General features: G+C 36.9%; 1 protein-coding gene across 1 annotated transcript; it reads left to right on the top strand.

The window, feature by feature from the left end:
- Positions 1-5,310: 5,310 nt before the first annotated feature.
- Positions 5,311-5,898, top strand: LOC145660952 (histone-lysine N-methyltransferase SETMAR-like). The gene has a single exon (XM_081726397.1). The coding sequence runs from the start codon at positions 5,311-5,313 to the stop codon at positions 5,896-5,898; it is 588 nt and encodes a 195-aa protein (XP_081582523.1).
- Positions 5,899-19,382: the final 13,484 nt, after the last annotated feature.

Raw genomic sequence — 19,382 nt, 5'->3', positions numbered from 1 at the left:
ATGGTGGAATGAAAAAGCGGGAGGAAAGAGAGAACCCGGAGAAAACCCACGCACACGGTGTTTGTCCACCACAAAGTTCACTTGACGGGGGCTGGGGTCGAACGCGGGACCCCAAGCACCAGAGGTGAACGCTCTACCACTGAGACACCGCGGCCCCGATTTATAGAAAGAGAATGCAAAATTGTTTATAAGGGCTACGCGGGTAAGGGCTACGGTACCTTGTTAAGACATGGATTTTAGAACGAAAATAAAGGGGAGAAGTATACTACAAAGAGAAGCATAATGAAATATAGAATAATATTCAAGATAGGGAACTTGATAAGTATAAGTATAAATGAAGAGATTGAGGGTTTATTACAAAAGTTTTTTTCGGTTGCAGACGCGATGAGACGAGACAAGACGCAGTTCCTCCAATAGAAACATCACTTACATTATCAGCATATGCCATAAACTGCTAAGTGCCATTCAGCTCTAGCCCTGGTTGTTGTCTGATTTTCTTTATAGTGTACTCCAGAACAAAGCTGAATAATAATAGCGACAACACATCTCCTTGTTTCAGGTCCTTCTCGACGTGAAAGTTCATCGACAAGAATTTTCCTACTCGGACTTTACTTTGGAATTCATTGAGATACATCGTAATTAATCTAAATATTTTTTTCCGTATTCCTAATTTTGTAAGAATTTTGTACAAATTTTACAACATTGTAGATTATATTTACGTGGCCCATACGATTCCTACATGCTTGTTTAGACTTAAGCAAGTCAGTAGTGATGCTATATGAGACATGAAACTACAGCTTAAAATATTGAGTTGAAATCTTCGTCGACTACTGCAAAATATACTCTTCTACTATTGTAATGAAATTCTTAAGCTGCTAATGACAGAAGTTTCAATGTAGTACATTAGGTATACCTTAGTCTTCTCGTTTACAACCATTTGAATTTTCGAACCTTATCTATATCATTTAGCTAGATGATCAGACATACCTAAAATAACCAAGTCAGAGAACAGCCTGCCATCGAGAATATAATTAAGTTATGGCTGACACATCTCTTAATTGTTTACTTTTGTATGTTGGAGTTTGTGCCCTTCCCTACAAATCTACCTACAGTATTCGGTTACCACATGCATGAGTTGGACATTTCTTGTATAAAACCAAAGATGCTCACTTTAGATATGTTTTCCTATGAAAATAGTTAAAATAAAACATGAATCCTGCATTATCTTAACTGCAAATACACGTACAAAGATAGAGAGACTCAAAAAGAACGAAACAAGGAGTGTTTCGTAAGAACACGATGGTTACATTGGAGACCTATCACGGTTCATCATATACTGCAAACAATAAGTAGGTATCTGAATTCAAATATGGCTGCGATAAGTTGGAAAATGACCTCCACTCAGGGCGACCACGCAAGTTCAACTATTGATGAAATTGTGAAGAAAGTTCACGGCATGATTATGAACGATCAAAGATTGATTGTGACCTGTCCCTTCATATGATAACTTCCGTCGAATAGACGACTAATTAAAATTTTGTTTAAACAGTACGAAATTTTGAAAATTGCCATAGTAACACATCTTCTAGGACGTGAAGGGAAGTCAAATTATAAATTTGCAACGCAACGGAAATCTTCAAGACATCAGTGCCTTTCTCACTCGACGTGTGATGTGACAGGTAGAAAGCTGAACTTGTAGCCAATGCCGCCATTCACAACCAATTTCCGATTACTGCTTCTCCTCTCTCTCTTTCTACCTAAATTGTTGCCTTCTGTTCTTTGTACTTTATTCTTCTCTTAGTTTATTAATACTTCCTTCAGAATCTGAAACATTTTGTTCTATTCTACGTTATCAAATGCTTTTTCCAGGTCCACAAATGCTACTAAGTTGCTCTTCCCACTCGAATACTTCCTTCTATCAATCCCTTTAATGCAGTTATTTCTTCCCTTGTTCCTGTTTTCTTTCTGAATCCAAACTGGTCATCTGCAAGCACTTCTATGATTGGATTCCAATCTTCTATAGGATATCTATCTTTTTCAAAATTTTGGAAGCATGTTTTTGATATTATCACTATCTTGCTGGTCTGGAAGCATGTAGGCACCTGCCCACCTTCATAAATGTTGTTGATTAATTTATACAATCTGTCCTGAATTTCCTGTCCTGCACTTTGTAAGCTTTCCAGTGGTATCTCAGTTACACCTGGAACTTTTCCATGCTTTAGGTCTTGTAATGCTTTGTTGTACTCGGGTCAGAGCATGAAGTCTTTTTTTGGCTTTTCTTCTATTTACCCCATGTTTTCTAAATCTTCTAATTGCTTATCGCTTGCATAGAGCCTTTCTAAAACCGAGTCTTAAGCCTTTCTAAAATCATTAAATAGTTGATGTACCGGGGTATTGTATTCCCATTTCTTTCGAGCATTTGTCGAATGATAAATATTTAGTTGATATTTGATCGATTTCGTCTAAATCCTTACTGATAGTCTCCAATAATTTCATTTGCGTATGTTGTCAATCTTGCTAATGGAATGTTGACGGAAGAGAGAGGCCTCGATAATAATTACAGTCAGTTTTGTTTCCTTTCTTGTGAATTGGAACAATGATTGATTCTTTCTACTGTTGTGGCAATTCTTCTTTGTTCCAGATAAGGAGAATGAGTTTGTGTATCTTGTTCCACAATTTTTCGCCTCCTGCCAAAATTAACTAAGTCAGTATTTCGTCTACACTTGGAGATTTGTGTTTCTTTAATTTGTTTATAGCAATTTCTACTTGTACTTGGTTAGGTTCTGGAATATACGGTTCTGCAGTGTGTATTTCCCTTTCTCCACGCACATTAGCGTTTGGCTGGTGTTTAGCAAATCGTCAAAGAAATCATGGTAAAGTTATCAACATGTTATCCAAATTTTCTTATTAGGTGTTGAATGTCTTTCTTTAAATGAGATTAAGTCATTTCTGTGAACTTTAAACTATAACCTGTTGCATGGCAAAGTTGCGTATCTCAGATTTAGAAATAGGCCAAGAGATGGCAGCACAAAGAACGTCGTAAATTCGAATTCACAATGACCGTGCACGACAAAGTGGCGTAACTCAGACTTACGCCGCTTTGCCATACAAAAGAAAATTTGTTTTTCCGCTGTAGCATTTTCACAACTAACACAATATAACAAACGAAATATGTATTGCTACAATCTTGGAATACATTCGCTTGCTAATGATTCTACGTATGTTACTGTACATGTGGAATGAAGCCACAGCTTTCAGAGGGTCTCGAGAAATAACTTCTTGTATTGTAAAACATATACGTGAAACGACGAATATCAAGAAACGCTTCATAATGTATAGTGATGCATGTACTCTCCAAAACCGTAATTTTAAGGTTACTTTTTCCTGTCCGCGGCTTGTGTAAGAGCCATCACTGTTAGTGGAATCTGTAGACCATATTTTTATGGTGTCTGGTTATTCCTATTCACAGAATGATGCTGACTTCGGCTCCATAGAATTGAAGACAAAGGGACAAAACATTTACGTACCATCTGACTGGTATCGGATCATGGAGAATGCTCGCAAAAAAAAACAACAAATTTGCAGTGATTCGAATGACGCAAAGGGACTTCGTTTCAACGGCACCTTTGGAAAAGTCAGCTTCTAATCGTACGAAAACTGCGTTGCATTGTTCTGTATCTTGGCTAAAAATCCAATGGTTGCAGTATGGAAGATATGAACCCAAGAAAGTATTCTCTAAGGAAACGTTTAATCTTAACATTCCCTTTGATGAATTCGATATCACACGAGGAAAAAAGGACGACCGGAACTTCTGCACAATATTCGACACGAACCACTTTACAAAGGGCCTCAAGTCATCAGCAAGCTAAAGAAGAAGGACGTATTGTTAGCGACATTCTGGACAGAACTTTGTACTTTTTGTCTAAATTTTCTATATCGATGCTAATAAGTCTCATTATCTCAAAATGTCTCAAAAGTCACTTACGTCACTTTGCCATCCAACGCCTCTTATCCAATATATATGGCAATAACAACAATATAGTTATATTTTATATCAAATAAATTTCTAGCAATTGTTATACTTAGTGCAATGTCAGCTAGGAAAAAGTAAAGACGAAAAAATTAATATATTTCTTCCATATTTTGTCCTGGTTGCTATTCACTATACTCATTTCACGTCTACGAATAACAAACACGCAAACAAAAACGAAAAGTAATTTTCAAGTTAGCTCCAACAAAGGCAAAACTTTGTTGCTGCATCGCCCGTAGTAAAGAAGGCAACATCAACTTAATATTACAGTACCACAGCAGAAAGAAAGAAGTGCAGCTGCCGTTCCGAGCTACGTGCATTAAAGTCTCTGCATATAAGTTAGCATCTTATGTAAACAGAAAGAAATTTTAAAAATGCTCTCGCCAAAGTAAATTAAGCTTAAATATTCATATAAACTAAATTGTTACATTCAGTACGATATGTAGTGATATTCACCCTGTGATCTTTTGTGTATAATTATTCCTAGGGAAACATCAACAAACTTTTTTTTTTCTTATAAAAGTATTATACGAAGTTGAAACAAATTATGAAACTAAACTGGTCCATTAAACTACTTCATAACTTGTATATTCTCTTTCTCCATGTTCCAATAACAGCAACCGCGCAATATAGACCTTCCCGCTGATCTAATTAATAGCGCGCGCATCTTTAGAGCATGAGCTCCTAAGTTTGATTTCCGGTTGGAGAGCATTAAATGGATCACAGTGGTCCAGGTTCCATCTTAAAATTGTAGAGCCTTTTCTCATATAGCCTCGGTGCCGAAAAGGGACGCTCGCCTATAACAAACAAACAAACGAACTCGATATAACAAGGAAGCTCCTCGTGGCTATATGGTTAGTGAATGCGTGTTAGCACGGGAAGCCCGGACTCAATTCCCGGCGGCGTTCGTGGTTCGAATTCCACGTTCAGCTGCAGGTTAATGTCTCATACAGTATCCGTGCTTAAAGGGACGATAAACTCTAATCCAACCAATCGATATTACATGAAGTCGATAGGAGTTTAGTTCGATGTATGTGTTTATCTATCCAGAAATGCTCAAAGAACAGCTGCAATGTATTCTGTGAGATGAGTAAACTACGAGGGTCATACTGAAAGTCGCGAGCAACATGTTTTCACAACCGTAATCTTTAGTTATAAGTGAAAGTAAGTATATCATCTCAACCCAGACCTTTCTTTCTTTCTTTCTTTCTTTCCAGACGTTGACGCTGCTGTTTGCTGGCACGTGATCGCAGGTAGGATTTCCAAAATGTTGGGCAGCGATGTTTCGTTTTGACAGTGTGCTTATTAAAGAGGATCAATCTGCTTCTGAAACCCACCGCAGACTGTTCCGTGCCCATGAAGATTTGTGCATGGGTGCCAGCAGTGTCAGGAGGTGGGTGAAACATTTTAAAAATGGAAACACGAGTATCGAAGATGAGCTTCGCAGCGGGCGCCCTCGAACTTCCTCCACGGAAAGCAACAAGTTAAGGGTTGATGAGCTTATTAGGGAAAATAGGCATATCACTGTGAATGAAATCGCTGCAAAACTTGGTTTTGGACATAGTGCGGTGCAAGGAATGATTCACATCTTAGGTTATCGGAAGGTTTGTGTCCATTGGATTCCATGCTTATTAACCGAGCACCACAAACGTCAGAGATTAACCATTGCCCAAACCCTTCTTCAGAGATTTCGACATGAAGGTGATGACTTTTTGACGAGTATTGTGGCTAGAGATGAAAGCTGGTTCCATCCCTATGAACCTGAAACAAAAGGACAAATTATGGAATGGCACCACTTGAATTCACCATCGAAGAAGAAAATGAAGACAGTGCAATCGGTAGGGAAAATTATGGGGAGCGTCTTCTAGGATGTATAGGGTTGCATTCTGGTTGACTTTCTTGAGCCTGAACAAACCATAAATTCTGCCCGCTACGTCCAGACACTTCTGAAGCTCCGTCGTGCCTTGCGTGATAAACGTCCAGGAAAGATCATCCTTCAACAGGATAATGCGCGTTCGCGTACTGCACGCGCCAGTATGAAGCAGATCAGGAAATTCGGGTGGGAAACATTTCTACATCCTCCCAACAGCTCCGACATGGCACCCTCCGACTACCATCTTTTCGGTTTTGTGAAGGAACAAATGCGAAGTCATCGCTACGAGACACTGAAGGATATTCGGCAAGCAGTGCATCAGTGTCTACGGGCAGCTGGGACGAAATTCTATCGCAAGGGTATTTTCAAACTTGCAGAACGATGGGCAAAATGTGTGCAAAAAACGGAGACTATGTGGAAAGGTCTGCAGATTGAGATGACATATTTGGTTTCACTTACAAATAAAGATTACGGTTGTGAAAAAAATGTTGCTCACGACTTTCAGTATGGTCCTCGTATTAATGTTATATTTGTTCTAGATTTGTAAGCTCGTATATTATCGGAGCATCTGAAAGGAGATAATACAGGGATTTGGTGTGGTGCTGGTCATATAATAATTGGGTACATATCTGTATTTGTTGCGCTTGCCAAGTTATTTCTTACGGAAGAAAATGTGACGCCACCTTTTTCTGTTCCAATTCCCAGCAAAACACACAGAGAGACAACAAGGAGGAAACAGGAACGTTAGCGTTGATAAAGGCCGGTGGTTACAGGCAAACAGGAACGCCGATGACGTAGTTGATTATTTTACAGATAACGCTAGTCGTGGATCCATGATTATTGTACACTACCAACACTTTTTTAAATTCATTCTCCCTCCTCTGCTGGAATATTTCTCAGTGTGCTTTTGTCCAAGTGTAAAAGCGCTCTACTACATCATACAATTGAAGTAAAAAATAATTGATGTTGTCAAGACTATTCAACCCAGTTTGTCAACTGAATTATATCAATCGACTGAATTCTATCAAGGAAATGAAATTTCTAGTTTTACGTTCCACAATACTGCCTTTAGGCTAAAAGAGACAGATGAATTAAGGAAAGTTAATTTTAACATAATTGGTGGAATAATAATGGCGGAGGAAACGGGAGAACCCTTAAAAACCCACATACACCATTATTTCCATCACGAACTCGCGTAGGCAGGAGTTAAGCCAGGGACACCTCCACGAGAGATTATTGCTCTATCACTGATAGTGAGCCATCTTCTCAATTGATTGTGAAAATAATTTGATTGCATACGTATTTACATACTCTTATACTTAAAAAGAGGCCGCGGTGGCTCAGTGGTAGAGCGTTCAGCTCTGGTGCATGGGTCCCTGGTATGATCCCAGCTCGCGCCAAGTGAACTTAGTGGTAGACAAACACCGTGTGCGATGGTTTCCTCGGGTTTCTCCCGTTTCCTCCCACTTTCTTCGATCCACCATTTCATTCATTTCTCATCATTACCTTCTGCTTTAGCCTAGCCGGCATAGTCGCGGGACGTAAAACTTAAACATCTCATTTCATTTCATTTCTTATACTTAAAAGTGTAATTTGAAACAGATATAAAAAACTAAATAATAGTGAAAATTTAACTAACTTCATTCTGGAATATTTATGTTTATTAAATTCTAGACTAGGAAAACGATAATATTTTTATGATGCATTAAAACAAGTACGCATTTAATTTCGATCTTTTCTAAAGCAAATGAGTGATTCATTTGATTATCCATTTTCAGCGCAAAGATGTAGATCGATTGTTTAACATAGACTCCGAATCCCGTGTGTTTCTATCGAGAATCAATTTCTGGAACGGCACACTAAGAAAAATTCGTTCTCCGGACAGCGGTATATTCTACAAATAAGTAGGGAATCCTCTTGCTTACTACAGAAATCAGCACGGAGCATACGTTATCTGTATGCTACATAGGCACTGTCCTTAGATGTTCATCATGCCGTTGCAGGATGTCTGATATCTAACAGTCTTCCTTATATATGTATGTTATCTTCGTCAGCTATATGTTATATACAACCATTGGTATGTGAGATCCTGATCGCCTATATTGTTTCATACGGAAAGTACGTACACATGAAATTGGAATACTTATACAGAAAATATTATAAATCATGCGTTTTCAGTTATACGTTTGCTGTACGTTAAATCCAAAAACTACAGTATTTACAAATGTAACATACGATTTTGCGTACGCCACATACATTTTTTGCTCAGTGCATGCCAAAGACACGTTTGCAAACCATATATCTACAAGGAACCTTCAAAAATGCGTGAAGTTCCGCAAGTCTACCAGGAACCGAATTTACTGACTCTCGTGATTGTTGTGCGCCTCAAACCTACTCTAGGCCTATATGACTTATTAATTGACTATTCTCTACTAATTTTATAATTTTGAATTACAATTATAACACTTACATATTTGTCTCTGGCTTTGCATGTTTGCTTTCACAGTAACATTTCAGTGGTAAATCAATTTAAACTGTAGTTCAATAATGTTCTTTCATTCCCTAAATGCTTAAAAAAATGTTACGTAAAAATACATCAGGCGTTATTACATTCCGAAAATGTAAAGTACACTAAGAGAATATTTTTTCCTTCATAATAATTTTAACATAAGCATAAGAAACAAACATTGATTCGAAATTTTACTGTGAATTTTCCCCATTCTTGATATAGAGTCATTCTTGTGAATGTGTGTATGTGCGTGTGTGTATCTATCTATCTATATCTATCTATCTATCTATCTATCTATATATATATATATATATATATATATATATATATATATATATATATATATATATATATATATATATATATATTGACAACCTCCTCAGTTCGTGTCTAAAAATTCGGGGATGATACGGTGAACTGAAGAAGTCACCTTCCACTCACCATCTGAAATGAGTGGGAATGTTTTTGACTAGTATGCGAGATGTTAACTTATAGTACTTAATCTTATGGGGATTTTATAGTAAAATCACAACTCAGAAATAAATTAATAAATGATGTTTGTATTTCTTATCGAAAATGTGCATGTGTAAAATGTTGTGTATTTAGTTACGGGTATTTAGAAGTTTCGCCAGATTGAGCATCACAAACCAAGCATTGAGCTGTTGATTACTGAATTTAACATAACACATACCTCTGGGATTCTATTCAGCTTGTCCTCCTGTGGTGGTCCTTGGTGGTCTCTCCTTGTCTGGCCGCAGGTTGAGAGATATCGCCGTGGTTGATATCTCCGCACTGTAGACTGGTGGTTTGTATCTCGATCGGGAAAAATCTACGCTGTTTTCATCTGTAGTGAGGCTGTAGTTGAACTCCACATCTAATATTCGTTATGATTATAATTTCTAATGTTCGTCAACTTAACGAAGTAATTCGGTGACTTAGGATTAGTCACATCGGTTCTCTTCTCTGCTCTGCTCAACCGATCTGGTCCGGTCTGTCTGGTCTGATCAGGTCAATTAATCGAATCCTCCTCGACTGATCTCGAGACCTCTCGTCCCTCAGTTTTTGTTCAATTTTCCTTACCACGGAATTCGCCACTGTGGCTCGACGTTAGAGGCGCTTGTCCTCCTTTCTTGAAGAAACGAGGTTGTTTCCTCATCGTAATCAACAACTGGCAATCCTTGGAATGCTTCGTCTCATGATTCTTGGCAATTCTAACATACCCGTGAATGTGTCTGTTGTTGACAATTATTTTACAAATGCACTGACAATAAAATTCTGTTAATGGTTCTCAATTGAACATTTGTAAGATTCTATTCCTGAATTCTCAGACGAGAAACAATTCGCTAAGATGTTGTTCTGAATAGCTGATTATACAAGCTTATGAATTTACTGACAATTACATTCATGAAATTTCTTATACTGATACTAATTATTTCCGTGTCTTATTATTCTTCAACCATTATTAACCAAAGACAAAAATAAAATCTTTAATAAAATGAATTTTATAAAATGTACATACAAATACCCATAAAATATGGGCTCTGCCACAATATATAAGGTATATATATATATATATATATATATATATATATATATATATATATATATATATATATATATATATATATATATATATATATATGCAAGGAGCGGAAGAAATCCATCCTATTTCGATCGGGTATGGGCGCGTCCGCTGTCAGAGAGCTTAGGATACGCCCTATGGACTTCTCTTCCGCAGTATCGTGTACCGAATGAAGAGGATTTTTTTTCGTCACGAAAAATGCATGATTACATTGTACGTAAAACCCACATTTAAAGGGTTGTTCTGTAAGGCACACAATCACTAGAAAAAGCCATGTCAGGACACGTGAACAGAGAATAACATCAAGCACCGTGACTTACCTATCTTGCCAAATCTCTCATAGCGATAAATCAGGGCTGCAAACTCCATGTTAAAATAACTACTTTTTATTTGGTCGTTTCTCATTCGCATAACTGCCCATTTTTTTTTTTTTCAAAAAATATTTTTCTTTGTGTGAATTGGAGAGGCACGTGATTTTACATTATAGAGTCGTCCCTGGAATAGATCTTCCTTCGAATTTGAATTAGAATTTGTTGTATATTGTAGTTGACCAATATAATATTAAAAAGTAATAAAGATAAGCTGTTATTTTATGTTTCAAGACAAACAATGAACGTTTTGTACAAGAGGAAATATTTCAAAACTTACCATAAAATACAGTAAACAGTACAGATTGTTCTCAAAACAATTAAAGTTTCCAAGTATTTTCTGAGCATGTGTAAACTATCCAAAAAATAATATTGTGTTAAGAATTTACAAAAAAAAAAAAAAAAAAAAAACTTCTCAGTAGAAGGAATTGCTTTCGCAATGTACACAAGAAGGCAGTCTTACCAATGAGTTTAATTATTACCCTTCACGTTACTAGAAACGGAAAGCAAATATACATTTCATTATTATTAACATTCATAAGAGATTATGGGTTGACAAAGTATCAGCTAAGGATTGCCTTCAAGTCTGTTTTTCGGTGAGCTTTAAGACAAAACAATTCTTAATTATTTTTGTGATAAGCTCTTTGAAACAGGGTTTATCGGATGCTTAAGCACGCACAGCTCCTTAAATTATACACTATCCAATTAATAAGGGATTCTTCTTACTAATGATATGTAAATTGACTTTTCTCTCATGACTCTTTATCTTCCCAATGGTAATAATAATAAAAAAGAAGTGGATTCAAATTACAAAGAATAAAAAAAAAATACTCTACACTGTAAGTTCTTACTCTTTTCATAATTACGTTTCAAAATGCCGGTTTTATCTCCGATGAATTTGTTTCTAACAGTAAAAAAAAAAAAATATGTAAATTCGCTTTCACACTTAAAATTAGAAATCAATGCTTGACCTAAACTTGTTCTCCTATTATTATTCTCCTTCTAATAAAGCTCTGAATGTTCTTAATTTTCTGAAATGTACTATGTCTCACAGGGAGTCCACAACTAAAGTAGATAGATCTTTCCAGCGCTCTTCTGGCAAGTCAAAATATACATTAAGTCAAATTTTTACCATTACTTCAAACACATATGAAAAATAGCCTACGAAAAAATTCGTAAGAAAACTACTGTTTAATAATACATACTACAACACAGTACTGCGTGAAATGCCTCTTTTTGGCTTCAACTAAGCAAGTAGGGGTCGGAGAGGACCAGATCTCAATTACATATTATGTTTTATACATAAATAAGGTGTATAATGACAAGAAAAAATATTGTAACTATTTAATAACAGTCCAACGATAGTTAATTACTAAGAAACCAAATGTAAGGCAAAATACCTAAAAATAACGTTTCAATTTAAGCCAATATTATTTTACCTATTTGGCCTCTTCCTGCATAAATAATTGCTTTAGTGCCTAATGTTGCCTATTCTATGCATTTTCTTCAAAATAAGACTTTCTGGGGAAAAATATTATAATTTGGTATTTCAAGAAAGAATTCTGCCTCTTTCGAGAAATATAAGCGCTGTTTGTAGTGATAAAAGATGCCGTAAAACTTACTATGCGTACTGATATGTGTACTTATAAGGTGCTTTAGACTTTGAACTGGTGTATGCAATGATAAAGTATGTAAATATTTGATTGTTATATGTAGTTATAAAATGTGTTATGTATATAATGTATTTATCAAATATACGTGGAATACATGTCAAGCTTAATTTTTTTATATACAGTAAAATCAGATATAAAGGTAACCAAGAAAATTCTGTCGCTTTCTGTGGAGGTCTGTGTTCAATTGAACCTCACACCGTGAGTTGAATGCGAATGGAGATAAGGCGAACGTTAGTTGTTGGTATGGATATATCCAACATACTACCTGGTTGTGGCAGTTCAGTTACACTGTGAACTTGCTTAAGGACCGAGTGAACATTGGATCTCCACAGACCATCATAAGGGCATGTATGCTGTACGAGTTCAAACTGGGGTCAAACACCACTGCAGCGGGGCGGAACATACTCCAGGCCTTTCGTGAGGGTGTCGTGACTACGCGGACTGTGCACCAGTAGTTTAACAAGTTCAAGGACAGTGACGAAACACTCGAAGACGCACTACATGCTGAAAGACAAATACATGTACAAAATGAATATCTTCAGGCAGTAATTGAGGCGAACAGTGACCAGACATGTGAGGAACTGGCGCTACAATTCAGTCTGAGTGGAGAAACCATTAGGCAGCATCTCCATCAACTTGGGAAGCACTACAAGTTGAGTTGGTTGATCCCACATGATTTTATAGCGTGCCAGAAGGCAACGCAAACAGACACCTGTGTTTCATTGATCTCGTGTGAGGAAGGAACCACTTCTGGACAGAGTGTTGACATGTGATGAAAGGTAGGTCTTGTACAAAGCACCACGGTGCCGCCATTATTAGTTAGCATCACATGAATCAGCTCCAAAACAGCCGAAACCAGCACTGCACCAGAAGAAGGTCCTCATGTGTGTTTAGTGGACTGCTCGCGATATCATGCATCAGGAACTGCTACCAGCTGGTTAGAGCATGGATGCAGCTATGTATTATCAGCAGTTGAGCCGTGTTCAAGTAAAACTCAAAACTCTGGAGCCAGCACTTCTGAATTGCAAAGGGACCTTCCTGTTACACGACAACGCTAAGCCTCACATGGCTAGGATAACCCGGAACACCATTCTACGCCTTGGATGGGAAACACTATTGCATCCGCCATATTTCTCGTACATTGCACCGTCCGATTGTCATCTGTTCCATTCCTTGGACAATCACTTTAGAGGACGCCAGTTCAAATCCCTAGTAGTGGTGCAAAATGCACTTGATACCTTCTTCGCTTCACGGCCCACCAAGTTCTAACGCGATGGAATCCATGGCCGTCCAGAATGTTGGCAGAAGGTCGTTGATGCTGATGGGGACTGGTTTTGATCTTCCAGGTACGTCTTAGGTGACATATCGATGTTCGAAGTTGGTGGGTGAAAAGCGAGAGAACTTTCTTGGTTATCTTTATAGATCTGAACCTGAACATTCTAAGTCATGGTCACTATTAGAAAGATTTGTATCTGCATTTAAAATTTACTGATTTGTGTTTTAAGTGTTCATTTCTACTTTTAGTGGCTCTCTAATACTTCTTCATAAGGTGTTTTAATTCATTTTTATGAACTTCTTCTGTGATATTTTTTCCTTTTTTTTTTTCTTTGATCAGGAAGAAATCACACTTGACACTGATCTTTCATTTTCACATTTGTAATTAATGGATCACCACATTTATACTATGCAGTATTAAATAAGGTTTCTCTTTGAAATATTTGAAATTTTACTATTTTAAAATCACATGTGGAATGTATTTGTTTGTTTACTGATTTTTGGAACTGACGAACTTTTCGTGATATTGAAGAATCAAGGCAACAATTCGTTGTTAACTAAAAATAGCTTTTCCACATATAGAATATTTCTGTAAAATTTGAATTACTTTAAGAGCAACTGTGCAAGCAATTTTCCTTTATTGACGGATTATATCCTGGATCGAAATTCCCCGTCTTTGTTTTCCTTCCCCACAGGAATTAATTCAGCACACTTTCTATTGTAAGCTGTTGAACACTACTAAACTCTTCTGGAGAACCAGCAATATCGTGAACATTTTGCATGCCCTCCGGCCATAATCGAGACTAACAATTACGCCCACACAGAGATAAAATAAAAAAAATACACACACAGGTTTATAAAACAAGGAAGTCAAGTAAAAAGGAAAACAGTAACACGCAATATAGCTACGAAGCTAGCAGGTGCACTTGAATGAGATGTGGAAAATCAAATTGAACTGGTTGTCAGAGTAAGGCAAAACCTTCAAACAAATAGTGTTTTGGAGGCAGTGTTCGTAGTTTGAGGGAAATTTTCCTAATCTAAGGAAATTTTGTGAATAAATTTAGCAAAAGGGGAATTTTTCAATAAAAGGTGAGAGAATCTAGGAAAATTCACGTGCTGACTGATTGGCCAATAAAAATGCTTAAACTTTGCTTTGGTTTTCAGAAATAAACTAATAGAATAGCAACTGTGTGTGTGTGTTCAAAGTACCAGGTAGCATAATTTGCACCCATTCTTGGCTAGGTACATTTGCGTGTATTAAAAAAAACACAGTAAAGGAAAAAAATAGAAGCAAAGGGCAAGTGAACAAAACAAATGTGGTTGGCACTAACCTTCACTATAGCTAAATTAGCCTTATCACATAACTTCTGTCATGGATATTGGACACTTAACAAACGAGAGAAAAATTGATAAGAAAAATTATAATTTTGAGTCAGTGCCAGTGTTGCCACACTTGGTACAATTGTACCTAATTCAGCTTTTTTGTCATTAATCGGCCCGTTGGTACCACGCAGGCATTTTCAGCCTCTTTTGTGAGAAAGTTGGTACAATTCTACCCAATTAAGCACCACTTAACAAATACTTGTCACTTTTTCAGAAGTGCCAGTAAGACTACTTTTCCTACATCTCACGTTACTCATACTCTTAAAAAATGCTGTTGAACATTCATTTCTGTGACGTTACATCGTATAACGCTATGAACTTTGTGTAGAAAATTCACAATTCGAACTATACCGAACTATGACGCTGGATGAGCGCATCCGCGCCGCGCATAAAGGAGACGAGAAAGAAGCAGTGTCGTCGTATTTGGATGTTTTTAAAAATTAATTAAAAAAAACACTTTCTTGATTTAAACTCTTGGAAAAGGGGGGGGAGTGTTATAGAACTTTACCTCTGTCTTACCTCTTCCATGTTATAGAACCATGTATTACACTCAGAGGTAAAAGTGGATCTGAAAAAGTAGGGGATGTATGACGTCACGCCGTCCCCCGGGCCTATCTTTGCCCATTGTAATTTTCTAGAAGTGGGGGACGCTACAGATATTTTCTGAAAGTGGGTTGATGGCGTCCCCCCGCGTCCCCCGACACTTTTACCCCGATGGTATAAAATAATGAATTCAGCCCTTTTTGTTTGAATTTGGTACTATGTTTCAGCCCACTCCAGAGCTAGGACTGTGGCAATACTGGTCAGTGCAGGAAAATTTTCTTAAGGAAACCTACAAACACGATTAAAGGCCGCTCCCACCTGTCACACATCTTAATAAGTAATAGGCCCCTACACTATAGTACTCGCGCCGAGTCGTGAAGCTTGGGCTCTAAACCTACCATAGAAATATTTTGCTTAATCTCCGATACATCGGAAAGCTTCGGTACAATTCCTAGAGCCGCTTCCCGAGCGCACACTTGGGAAAACGTCAAACAGCTGAAATTCACCAAAAATATTGCCGAACTTTGAAGACAATAAATGAGTATTTTAACAAAGCATTTTAAAATTACCAATAATAACACTGAACAACAATTATTCTAAAACGGTAATAATGACACGAAGTGTAAGAACGAAAATATAACGCAACAGAAAAACAATTAATAAAACGGAACTTGGCGGCAATCCAACAACACTGTACTCTCGGGAGATGTTTTACGTGTAGCGCGAGAGACGACACTGACAAAATTTGATTGGTGGGGGTTGACGACCGGAACACACCCTCGCGTCTTATTGGGTGGTAAAATCGGTACATCTGGGTCAAGCTTCACGATTCAGCGCGAATACTATAGTTTATCGATTTGTTCATGTCAATAAGATGACGGCACATATAAAACCTTGGGGGTTTGATCTGAAAATTTTTCTACATTATATTTGGACTATTAATAAAGATAATATGGTATTAAGTAACAAGTTTCTTAGTTTTTTTTTTTTTTTACAAAAAGACAATTTCATCTTTTTTTTTAATTTCAGGCGAATGGCGGCACCTCAAAAAAATTGAGGTATTGATTTGAAACTTTTTCTATCTTATATTAATTCTATTTTGCCAAGAGATAGTAGTCTCTAAGGGTAACATGATTTCCAAAAACAAACAAAAAAAAAAGTTTTTCGATATATCTTATACATAGAAGGGCACGAAGGTCTACTCTTTTTACAATGGCTATTTCTTTTACATTACATTTCGCACTAACATATTACCAATTACTAATGATGAATTCTTCATCACCATGGTCTTTACACAATATTTAGTGAAACCGAAATACTAAAGCGAATATGTTTTCCTTTCGTCAAGGGATTGTAAAGGATGCAAGGGACGTTGAAATTACTATATAAGATTTCGCTATGAACGAGAAGAATAACAGTATTCTAGTTTATCTCTGTTGTATGATGATAATTATCAGAATAATTCCAACACCCCGCGTATTAACAGTGTTGACTCAACATACATTGTTTTAGTCAAGTAATGTAAATTTTGCATTTTACATTCCAGGTTTTTTATTTTTTTTTCTTTTTAATCCTTCACACGGTTAAAAAAGACTTTGTCTAACTGAGGGTTAAGAAAGTCGTGTTTGATGCGTGAGAAGCAAGAGGATGTTGGATCAACATAGTTCTTTATTCAAGGCGTCATGTCATCAGTTATAACTTTTTTTTTTTTTTTACGTGTGCAGGACTCCCGAAATGTAAACTAACACTTCTTTATATGCAGGAGCAATTGTCTCACTCTCTGGTTGGCATTGTTAGTTCTTTGAGAATAAAGAGTTGAATACTGAAGAGAACACGTATACCCATTTTGTATAAATTATAACAATGGAGGCACACCATTTTAAAATGAAAACGTTAAAAAAAATGAAAAATTATTGCGGAATCTAATATTGTTCTACTTTAATTTGATGTAGACTAATTGCTTATAAATTGATGCATGGGATATCCCATGACAAGTGGACAAAACGATGAAATTTTATAGAAATCTTTTTTTTTTTTTTTGCGTCCCTAAACAATCTTTATTATAGTGGTTTTATAAAACATGCATACTGTTGTAAATTGAAGCCATAATTGTCAAAGTAAGAACGCGCAAACTCAATACTTGTGTTCCATTGAAACCTGGATTTTAAAAATAGGTAAATTTCAGGAGTGTAACCACGAGGGGTGGGAGGAAATTGAGGCCTGAGGGCCTGGTCCCCTCAAACGATTTCCTAGCTCGCCAAATGGATTTGATGTTTTACGTGTTTATTTAAACATGCTTACAACATCAAATGAAACATGTTTATAATAGAACAAGTTGAAGTATCCGTTTTTAGAACAGGAAGAATAAATTTTAATGGATTTAAAACGAGAAATCTGAATATTACCAAAATTGCTCCTCTTTTCCCGTTTAGACGCTTAATTTTTGAAAGCGCTGCAAAACGTGTTCTATTCTATTCTTGATTATGAATTTATATGTCGAACTTTATATCTCTTAACTCAAGCGAATCCGCACATTAGGTATTTTCTCGAATAAAGCATCCAGAATTGTACTGATAGAAATTGTTCTCTTTAGGAGCCCAATTTTTGAAAAGGCTGAAACATGTTTTCAAATTATCATTCGAAATTAAATACGAATATTATTATAGTGGCGCCACTATCACGCAGTAAACAATGGACAGACTAGCTATTATCACCTAAGTCTAGGAAATTGCCAACTTTTGGAGATGGACATACCCAAGGGCGCCCATGTTATGGTTTCCAAGAGGGGACAAGTATAAGCAACGTTTCAAATATAGTTTCAAATTTTGCTGTAACTAATGTAAAAATTCTATTGGGTTTTCAATATTCTCAAGTACAATTTCCTCTTAGGGATGGCGAGCGCCCCACCTTGCCTCCCCTGATGGGCGCCCTTGGACATACCGGACACCCTCCTGGAGTACATATATTCTAAGTCTTAGGCTATTTGAGAAAGCGTTACCCCCTGTAGCGAACGCGACCAAAGTGACTACTCAGTAATTTTACTTTCACCAGATGTGTAAATCATACTGTGAGCCAGTCAGGGTTTCCAGGTCTTTTTGCAAGGTCCAGGTGTGTAATAGCAGAGTTACAATACTCTGCACAAACCATCTTCCAAGCAGCTGTTTCTTGCTACAATTCCTTTTCCTGGCAACACGTCTTTTCTTTTTCCTTCCTTTTGAAATCTTTTAAACAGCAGACGGTCTATTGTTCCGAAATGCACCAAATACGCTCGAGCCGACGTTTTCTCCGCGTTTTTGTTGCTTTCGCGTTTATGATTAGCCATCTACATTTAAATACATGGTCAGTGTATTCCAAGAGTACGCATGAGCAAATAAATACGCTTTGCGATCGCCTCAAATAGCCGGGTACTTAAGATTGTGACATCATCGCTCGTCAAAAATATGAACAACCTGAAAATGCTTACTTCAGATAAAATCGAGCGATTCGGAGTTCGAATTTAATAACTTAAGTTACTTTAGAAGCATTTGTTATACTTACTATTACAGTTTTGGTTGAGCCGGCATATGTTACTTTTGTAGTTTACCGTCAACAATATATCTTATTTAAAAACTGAAAAGCCACTGTAATTGGCAATATAATTATGGCATGCACAAAATATACTTAAAATAAGTCGTACCATCTTCGCTGGGGCTTGTAATGTCTCAAAATGCCTACATACTTTTACTGGATCAGGATGCATTATTTAAATGAAAGATGTAGCTGAGGATGAAGCAGTACTAGCTGCGCTCTTGAAAATGTACTTTTCTCGATTTTTAGCACTTTACATAAGTTTAGTAAATTCCGCATACGACAAGCCGATAGCAAAGCGAATTATAAGCTCTGATTTAACCATGTTCATCGACAAACGATTCCTTTTGTCAGTTCCAAAATAATCTGAATAGGACTAATAAAAGGAAAAATTACCGGGCATTTAACATCCGGTTTTAAGGTCGTACCGGACACCAGACAAGAAGGTCGAAAACCGAACTGTCCGGTAAACTACCGGACGATTGGCAACCCTACCTACGTCTAAGATTACTGTAGTGTTTTAAATTAATTATTTGTTATTTTGTTAGAAAAGAAAATCGTGTGGCGTATGTAGGCACT

The sequence above is a fragment of the Thermobia domestica genome, chromosome 9, assembly GCF_964235325.1.
Source record: "Thermobia domestica chromosome 9, izTheDome1.hap1.1, whole genome shotgun sequence".
In the NCBI taxonomy this organism is placed as follows: domain Eukaryota; kingdom Metazoa; phylum Arthropoda; class Insecta; order Zygentoma; family Lepismatidae; genus Thermobia; species Thermobia domestica.
This window is presented reverse-complemented; position numbering and strand designations above follow the sequence as displayed.